Source organism: Amphiura filiformis, chromosome 16 (genome assembly GCF_039555335.1).
Source record: "Amphiura filiformis chromosome 16, Afil_fr2py, whole genome shotgun sequence".
NCBI classification, from domain to species: domain Eukaryota; kingdom Metazoa; phylum Echinodermata; class Ophiuroidea; order Amphilepidida; family Amphiuridae; genus Amphiura; species Amphiura filiformis.
Genome location: NC_092643.1, coordinates 10572962 through 10583397, shown reverse-complemented (window position 1 = coordinate 10583397; position 10436 = coordinate 10572962). Strand labels below are relative to the sequence as shown.

At 37.0% G+C, this 10436-nt stretch overlaps 1 protein-coding gene across 2 annotated transcripts; it reads right to left on the bottom strand.

The window, feature by feature from the left end:
• Positions 1-2285: 2285 nt before the first annotated feature.
• On the bottom strand, positions 2286-10017 carry LOC140135543 (NXPE family member 4-like). 2 transcript variants are annotated; one of them, XM_072157080.1, is made up of 5 exons: positions 9848-10017; positions 7538-7600; positions 5382-6154; positions 4513-4571; positions 2286-3266 (listed from the first exon to the last, which is right to left on the bottom strand). In XM_072157080.1, the coding sequence occupies exons 1-5, from the start codon at positions 9980-9982 to the stop codon at positions 2479-2481; spliced, it is 1818 nt and encodes a 605-aa protein (XP_072013181.1). In that variant the 5' UTR covers positions 9983-10017; the 3' UTR covers positions 2286-2478. The 2 variants fall into 2 exon arrangements, with proteins under 2 accessions (XP_072013181.1, XP_072013182.1); XM_072157081.1 differs by lacking the exon at positions 7538-7600.
• Positions 10018-10436: the final 419 nt, after the last annotated feature.

Below are 10436 nucleotides of genomic sequence, written 5' to 3'. Positions count from 1 at the left end.
TTGATATCAGAGACGTCCGTGAATTATCAGTGCCCCCGAACTGATATACGGTACCTCCAAACCGACATCACTGACTCTTATTATCATACATGTATCTGAATATAAAACTTCAACCCTTTTGTGTAAACTGCAATCGAATTTTTGGCCAATCACCTTGCAGCATTCACGTTTGTTTATAATCTGTGGGTAAAGCAGGGAAAACTTTGAATCTCTCGAACATAGGAAAGGTCTCTCTCTCCGGGCCGATAAATAAATTGGAACGTATCGTAATGCTGGTTTCATACTACCCTGCCGCTTGCCGCTGAGCGGCGTGGCGCACGCGCATTGCAGACAAACGGACACAATAAAGGCTTGTCATTGGTTGAAACGCCCTGCCGCTTGCCGCAGCGGCAAGCGGCAGGAAAGTATGCTGGAGGCTTAAGGCCCTATTCAATCATACTTTTGTATTCGAAGTAAAACATGTGAAATATAAATTATGATGAAACAAGATTCGTTATTCAATTTGTTTCAAGCCATTTATTTTCTAACGATGCTGAATCATTTTATCAGAGCATATCGCTTCTGCATAGAACGGGGCAATATACATGTATGCATATAAAAGCTATTGTCACGGTTGTTTGATGGCATGTAAAACTGAGTCATTTTAAAGAAAAGTTGAACAATGATGGCGCTATTTAACTTAAATCGTATTTTCATATTTACAAGGGGTATACTTGTACAGTGGTATTAGAACACACAGCTACATCTTGCCAAAGCTAAAGCACCGCTTTTTAAAGCATTTTCTAAATCTAGGATACCTGGGCAGTATATCGTGACTCTAAAGGTAAGCACGCGCACGACAGCTTCCTAAACAAAAGAAACTAACAAATGGCAAGGGAACTTTCAAGAAAACTTTTTATAATGAAATGTAAGGAATAACATTATGATTTGGCTAAATTAACAATTGAAAAATATTTAAATAGCGCCCTCAATTAGCACACTAATGTACAGTTTAGAGCATAAAATTACCACAAAAAAGCAGAAAAAGATGAATAACTAGATATAGAAACGAAAATCTATGTTAAAATAGTTACAAAATTTATATGTATATTAGTGTGATAGCTGTTGATGTTGTCCAGGTCTAGAATTAAACATTATATAATAATTTGTTAGAAAAGTTAATAAATGATCACATCAAACAACCGTGATATGTTGAGACAACCCGTCTATCTTCAAACAAGTATCTTACCTGCAGATGTGGTCACGTAAACTCACTCAACTACGAGTATAAGACATGCAAATGCATGGAGTATAAAAGAATCAATACCACTTTAACAGGTGATTGGTATTGTACTCCACGGATTTGCATGTCTTCTGGAGGGCAATTTGAACAAATGACCTTCCGTGCAACCACCCTATACATGGTGGTCCAAAAACAACTTTGCCCAAATTCAAAGTTTCATGTATCAAAATTAAAAAGTCTGTTTCAAATTGTTGTTGCAAATTCTTAACAAACATCTTTCTAAGAGTATTCGGTGAAAAAAATGAATGAAAAAGAATTTAAATTACAAATGTGGCGGAAGTTTTACGAAAAAGGGTCAAAATTGAGATTGTCCACGCATAAGCCTATGGCTGCTGCGTCACAGCACGTATACATCGAGCGTTTTCCCCCACGGACGTGATGGTGCGCAGCCACGTTTCAATTTTTAGCTGGAATTCCGGAACGGGATGTAAAATACGTATACATTTACGTGGCTTGTTAATCTAAAAAAAAATCAAATTTCAAAGTTGCTCAAATCTGGTTAACAAGCACGCCAAATTATTCCTCTCATTGCAAGGATTCAGAAAAAGTATAGTTTGACCTACTCGCGAATACCGTTCGGTTTGTTTAGCCTCACAGGGGCCAAAAATTAAAAATGTTTCGATTTCAACAGTCTCAAGGTCGTGAATTTCAGTTTTCGTTTTGGTAAGTTATATTGATTTTTGACATAAAACCTTGCGATGTGCGGTTGGGTGCTAATCTAGACAAATGAAGAGTCTAAATTTTACGGTCCTAAATTCGCGGTAAATTGTACGGCTTCAATTGACTTGTGTTTGGTGTATATGCACTTACGCCCAGACGTAAGTAGCTCGTAAAAATAGTCTTGCATTGAAATATATACTAACCATGTTGCCAAGTTATAAGTTGCAAGGATTCAGAAAAAGTATAGTTTGACCTACTTGCGAATACCGTTCGGTTTGTTTAGCCTCACAGGGGCCAAAAATTAAAAATGTTTCGATTTCAACAGTCTCAAAATAGTCTCAAATTGCCCGTCATGTAAAAACATGCTAGTCAATATATTCCATGTTATATTTCTTCTACAGGGAGGATGGCATTATTATCTACGGCGAATATACAAAACAGCTACATAAACGTTGAGGCAGGTATACATTATTGCCTTTCCTTTATTTTTTTCTTTGACTTTTTATCTAAAAATAAAATTATTTGAACATCCCGGGTCAATTGCAGATATATGACAGGAATAATGCAACTTCCTGATTGATCACGTGATCCGGCATGTGCATATCATTTTGTGCAGGATACGAGTGATCCATATCCCATATATCCACGAAGAACACACCACTTCCTTGAAAAATATTCCGCATCTCATGCTTCATGTTCCAAAACAAGATATCCACACCCATCAAGGTTCGTGACGTCATTTCATCCTCCAATGCATGCGGGCTTTTTATAACAACTTTGATATCAGGGCACGTTTTTCTAGCCTCGATTATTGCACTTTTTATATTTGTAAGCCATTCTATATATGACTCCCACGGCCAAGTTAAGAAATGCGTCCATGGGCTGATAACAATCACGTGATTACATGTATAACGCGGGAGATTTAAAATCACGTCCACTTCAAATCGCATTTCTGATATATTTACAATAAAACTCATCTGATAGGTTATTGGATGAAATGTAAAAGTCATATTCAGATTTAAACTTGAGTCGCTGAAATATTTGTATTTCATTTTAGTTTTATCATTACCCCCTGGTATGTTGACGTTCAAGGCGTTAGTTAAGGAGAAGAACCATTGTCTTGTGGTAGAATCACCTGTTAAATGAATGTAATGGTTACGTAGACAACGTCTGATTAGAGATGGAGAATACTGTAATGTTGGTTTGCATATGAGCGATGTCCAGGTGTGGTTCATCCAGTACCCATCTGATATTGATATCGGCAGGTCCTTGCCACATGGTGGGAGCTTCAAATACGACTCAGCCGGCTCGTTGTTGTCATTTGCTGCAATTTAAAGATAACACAGTAAGCCAAATAATTAAGGTACCAGTTATGTTCACCCCTGTATATCCTAAATAAAGATAAATATGTCAAAATTAAAACCAGCAGCTGATTTAAGACCTCTCTTGTTGAAATTGGTTGAGAATTAAAGAAACGGTGATCTAAACCCCAAGGAAGTAACGAAATCAAAAGTTGCACTTTCATGTTCTTATAAATGAAAAGCACGTCGCTAGTTTTAATGTGCTAATCAATGAAAGCATCGCGCTCTCTTGTTCGAGAACGATTTGTGTACAAATTAATGGGGCATGTAATGGAGCAAAACTGCAACTTTTGAATATGCATCTTCCTTGGGTTTTGGGTTATTGTGGCTTTATTTCTTGACTGATTGTAACGAATGAGGTCTTAAATCTGAGCTGAAAGATGCAGATATTGGCTTCTGACTCTAATTATGACATATCTGCCTTTGTTTAGGATATAAAAGGGTAACAATAGCTGGTACCTTAATTCTTTTGCAGACTGTATAATGAGCAATAAAGTCTTTGACTATTGTAAACTTCTCAACAAAAGTTTGGAAACTTTTTTTTCAAGCATCTATATCTCAGATTATTTGTGACATGTTTATATCGTGTTGCATATCAATGGATAGCCACTTTATTCTTCTTTACAATGACACCACATGTGAAACAATCACCTTGTTCACGCCTATGTACACGTCTTGTGAATGTAGTGGGGTCTCCAACAGATCGTGCCAAATTGACCATTATTCTGTGTAGCAAGGTGTAATCCCTATCTTCACAATCTTTGACTGAATGCAATCCTCCAAGATGACAATGCTCCCCCCCCACCAAGCCAGGGTAGTCCACGACTACCTACAGAATATGAGAGTAGATACAATGGAATGGCCTGCCATCAGCCCCGACCTCAACCCAATTGACCCAGCTTGGTCCACATCCTATAATCGGGGGCAGAATTAAAACGACTAGTTTGCGTCTGACGTCACCTGTCAATCAAATTCACAAACGGTTTGTTTACGAGTTGTCGGCATGGATGAAAAACAGCGTGACTTTTGATTAAGTTTGCATCTTCAAACATACAAACCGTCTCAAAAGTTTGTAGAATCTCTTTTTTTCTGAAAACGGCACCATGCCAACAATGCCTAGAAAAGTTGCTTTTTGCCTTGAAAAATATAAGAATTAAAAAACCATGGCAATTTGCGATTTTATCTAAACAGTGAAGTAGTAGTACACACCTTGAATATCCAAAGTTGTTGGGGCTCCTGGTACAGCCTTGAAGGTATGTGGTTCAACCCTGCGGAAACAAGACAATATTTTAACTTATAGCTAGCCAAACCCTGAATAGTGATCCATACCTGAATATACATAAACCCAAAACAAAAAGAAAGTCCTCATAATCTAAACCTGCTCATGTTATGACAATTTGATTGACACGATTGTGTGCAGTATGTTGTTAGCCTCAATTTGATACCGCATTTGCAACCACAAGCACTAAATTGACACCAGTAAGATTGATACCAGTATTTCAAGTTTGTCCATTTACAAAAGATGCAAATCAAAACGATCACGCAGTTGGAATTTTAGGCATGGCAAATGTCGCGGCGACGAACCCCTGTCGACTATCCCAAGTGCCCGGTTTATTCAATCGTTAATTTGAAACGCATGGATTATTACAATACTTAACCGGTATATACACGGGCATGATGCGATCGATATTGCCTAGCGGTCGTTTTGGGCTATGTCATGGTCATACTCTGCGATTCCTCCTCTGTGTGCTCCTTTGTAAATTTTACAAATGCGCCAAATTTCATATACTGGTATCAATCTTTGTCAATTTAGAGCTGTTTGTAGCAATGTGGTAACAAATTGGAGCTAACAAGATTCTGCACACGACCGTATCAATGAAATCGTCACAACATATGCAGGTTTAGATATTTGACGGGTTACATAGGTGGGGACTTTCTTTTTGTGTTGTATCCATGTTCTACCTGTATTTTTCCACTTGAACATGTTACAATCCTGATTCGAACCCGTGTTTCCCACCACAACTTAATCTTTACTGTGAAAGACCGTAATTAAAACATTTGTGGTACAGTATACATACCCTTCAAAAATATCAACATGATCCACTTTCATTATGTTAGCGGTGACTTTTCCATAAGGTAAAACATTGCGATGGCCAACTAGATGGGCGCAAGAAAATCCCGCCGGTTTTCTGCAGAAAAATCTTGTATTTTTCAAAGCACGGTAGTGCCTGTATTCACATACATTGGTAGGTATCCTTCCGTATGCTAGATAACAGTTGGCGGTTTTAGTCTGTTTTCCTTTTTGAAAAGTCCCATGCCATGTTGGATAATGATTATCTGCCCTGTACCTTGTTCGTAACCAATTTGTAACTCTGTATGGATAGAGAAGCTTGATCTCTACATCAGCTTGTCCAACCCATGATAAGATAAATGTCATTAAATAAGTTCCATTATTAAAGTCCGTCACGTGTCCAGCTGTGTAAGCTTTTTGCGTCACGCTTTTTAAGACACCAGTCCAGAAATCTCCCCCAACAATTTGAGGATATCCTTTTTGATTTCGTGCTTCTATTAGGAAGTTGACAGTGTCACCTACTTTAAGAGGCTTTCTTGGGACTATAAATTTGAAACGAGAATTATGAGGGCTTGTTATCTTTTTATCAAGATAATGATCTTCATTGCCGGTGTACCCTTTGACGTCGTGAGCGTCTGTTGTTGAATTGTACAGTGCGTCGTTGCCTAACCATAGCCCAGCAAACTGCCATGGTCCAGGCGGGGAAATACCAGTATCCTCGGCTAGATATTGCTCGAGCCTAGAGCTGTATCCACATGCGTTCGGTGAAAATGATAGGTTCTGAAATGGATTGACAAGAATCGAATATTGAATGTTTGCAATTACGACCAATGTACATACCATCATTATACTACATCTTTGTTTTGTGTTTTGTTTTGTTTTTACCATTTTGGGATTTTTTGTCAGGTCTTTTTCCAATTTGCCTTCGGTCAGTGTTACTGTAGAACACGCAGATGGATTCTGTAATGTGAAAGAGGGCCTCACTGTCCCCTCGTACTGAACAAATGCTATTTATGTAGGCTTATTATACATGTAGCCGGGAAACTGCAAACGGGTACAGGCCAAAACATTAGACAGGCTAGGATTAGATTTTCGCAAGCGAACCATTAGGCGGAGGTGCCGTATTTAGCGTTAGCTTTTGATATTTATGCCTAAATATTAAGTCGGTGGGAAATAAAGAATTTTAATTTTAATTAATTTTAACATTAGAATGTCCAAAGTTAACGTTAATGCGCGCGCTGTTCATAAATGTCTAATGTCTATAATTTGATCAGATTTATATTCTTACGCGTTCACGCGCCGTGTCCAAGTGAAATCTAAACATAATGTATAGTTTGATAGCTTATAATTGGCGAGAAATATTGTTAGGCTTTTACCACTACGCCGAAAAGTAGACCGTGATATAGTTGACCTGTCTGGTCTATATTTTGCGTGTTAAAGAAAATGGACAACGTATCTAGGACTTACATGAATAACGTGTGATGCTTCTGGTGAGATGTCACAAGACAATTCTCAAAAAACAAAATATAAATATTAATCCGCAATGTTATAAGGTCCGCCGATTACGAGCTGATCAAACTATAAGGTTTATTCTGATTGTGGAAGTGTTTGTTAAAAATTGATTATGTTTTTAGAGGAGTAAAAATATTGTAAAATTGTATTATGTTAAGGGGGTACTACACCCCTGGCCAATTTTGTGCCTATTTTTGCATTTTTCTCAAATATTATAATGCATTGGTGACAAGTAAGATATGTATATTATAAGGGCAAGGACCACAACTAATGCACTGAAAATTCAGCAACTCAAGGCAAGAAGTTATTGATTTATTGATCAAATACTGGTTTTCCCTCATTTTTGACTGTAACTCCACAACTGCTGTCTGTGACGAAATAAAATTTCCAGTGCAGTAGTTGTAGTCCTTGCCCCTATAATATACATATCTCACTTGGCACCAATGCGCTATAATTTTTGAGAAAAATGCAAAAATAGGCACAAAATTGGCCAGGGGTGTAGTACCCCCTTAACAGAATAAAATTACAACAAAGTGACCTATGGCACCTATGTAATAATTACATACACTTGCTGCTTTGTTGTTAACATTTTTTGTGGATTGAATATTTTGCATATAATACTATACTATAAATACGTATCATCATACTCACACCTTTCAAAGAAACAATGCATGCGATGTCGATCTTGGAGGTTCGGGAAACTTCACCGATGGCCTAGATCGAGTTAAACATAATAATAACATTCAATATTCCCGACTAGTAGTACGATAGAACTATTGTAGTCAATGGTACTGGGGAGTAATGAAGTCAATGATAATTATAATGACACATTAATGCACCCCCTGATACATTTTGTGACTAACTTTGCATCATTCTCAAAAAATATCTACACACTGGTATATTATGTACATTAGGCCTATATACATGTTATAGGGGCAAAGAATCCAATTACTTCACTAAAATTTCAGTCATTCAAGACAAGTGGTTTATTATATGTAATAAGAAATGAGGTACATTCTAGCGGTACCACTCTTCTTATCATAAATAACGTACTGCTTGTCTTGAGTCACTGAAATTCCAGTATACTATCTGGATTCCGTGCCCTATAATATATATATATATATAACTTTTACCAGCGTGTTATTGTTGTTTGAGAAAAATGCAAATATAGTCACAAATTTATCAAGAGGTGTAGTACTACCTTAAACGAGTATTGCGTGATTTATTTAGCATCCTCTTTTTATGGTATGGTTGAACAGATATCCAGGAAAACAGCTTATTTCCAAACTATCAGTTGATTCGGACATTTAATTTGTCCTGCCAAACTTGCCCCTCTTTTTTGAAAGGGGGGGGGGGTATGTAATAATGCACAGATCTTATAATACACCTGTATATTCATTTTATTGAAGTGCCCTCACCGGACAAAACACTCGCACGTAAAACGTCGAAACTATTATAATTTTTCTAGTCACTGCCACTATTCAAATACTTCTCACCCCGATCCCGGGAAGCTCCGGGAAATGTGGGGCACTGGTGGGGATTGTAAAGTGGGATAACCATCATGACCAAATGGAAAACCAGTGCTCCAGGGGTAGGGGCGAGCAGCGTTATATAACATTATATGATATACAGGGTGTAACAATAAAATTTATACAATTGCATTTTGACTTCTCAGGAAAAAACTAAAAGAGTTATGGCACAAATGTTATATGCAATACTATTAACAATATCTTGGCTAAAAGAAGACGTTTAGTTGGTTTATTTACTAGCTTGGGTTCAAAAGGTATGTCCGATTTATTAAATCGTCCAGAAAACGTGTTGGGCCACTTTTGCCATGTTTTCGCATATCAATTAAGTTTGAACCGCGCAGATATGCTAATCGTGCATTAAACATCAAAGAACTGACACAAAAGAATTATAAGTGGTACATAAACTTAATAATAATATGATATTTCTTGAAAAAGTCATGAAATTTCTTTCAAATAACCTTATAAATAAAGTAATTTCTCATATTCCTGAGATATCATTGGTAAAACTGAGAACAGTTTTTGCATCCATAAGTACAAAATAATAAACTTTTGAAATTTTAACTGGGGTGACCACTATTGCCAGCATTTCTGTTAACAAATTCTACATACTTCTCATAGTTATATGTAATTGTATGCCTTGATGGAAGATGTGAGTTTGGCAAATGAGCTATAAAAATCGTATGGTTTTTGCTTAACTCCGTGTGCTACCGAATGTCACAACCATAAAAATACGCTCTTCCAACGTGAATTGGGGTTGAAGTTGTTGAGCTGCAGCCACGATTTCTAGTAAATGAGGTTGTTAAATGTCAGTGCTTAGTTGTGACTTTCAAAAATTCAAGGAGATATTCTATTATGTAATCATTTCTACCACTTCGAATACACCATTGTTTAAAACTAGCTATCATAAGAGCACCGTCCAACTGGTCCATGGTTCAACTCTATTCAGTCACTTTTGTAACACTTAGACAAAAGTGGCCCAAGCGGTTTTAACACTAGGTTACATAATTGGCAATATCTTCACTTGTATACCATCGATTTTATTGGAACAAAGCTTATCTGGTGGCGTAAGAAATGATCTTGATCATGTTGATAGACATATAAATATCAAACAAAAAAATAAGCGGCATATACTTGTGTCATTCTATTTTCAAAATTAAATTGTACAAATTTTATTGTTACACCCTGTATACAACGGATAGTGAGGGTGTTCCATAATAGAACAGGGGCATATGCCTAGAGGGATCGGGGAAAAAGTGTAGACCCTACTTATAATGCAATTAGCACTCCGAATAGGCCTATAAGATGCCCCCTCATTTCTTCAATTTAGGCGGAGGGGGGGGGGTGCTTGAACAGCGCATAAATATAAAGTAAGCCTAAAAATGAAATCGATCATTCCGATACAACAATATCAGTATATATTAATTAACCTTACCTCAAGACAGAATGCACTCAATATACACACACATATGCCCAATGAAATTATGCTCAAAAAAGCTTTCAATTTCAAAGATAGTTTGGGCAATCTTTTGCAGAAACAATGTGGACAAATAAGACAATGTCCTGTCATGATGTATGTCTCTACACCTCATTGCTGAATACAGGTGGATATCATTGAACTTGTCTATAGTTCAAAATATATTTCAAAAAATACATAAATGGTTTAACCTTTGCAAGCAACCTTAAGGTGGCGCATAAAAGGTACCTCGTTTTTAAACGTTTTAAGATATTAGTATAAACTATGGTTCTTATTGTAAAGGCTCAAACATACTCAAATACCGTTCAAACAGTTCAGTATGTCTTCGCGGTTCTTAAAATGTGTCCATGATATTGGGATACTGGGGTGTGTGCCCGGGGGTGTGTGTCCCAAATTTGTAATCGAACGAACTCTAGTACAGAACTTAACGAGTGCAACATCTGAATATTCCTTGAGGCAACCGAAAAAAAAAAACCCGTAGGCCTATATATCGGTCGGGATTTTTTTTAAATCTATTTTTCTGGGCTAAAAAAAATGACAGAGAATT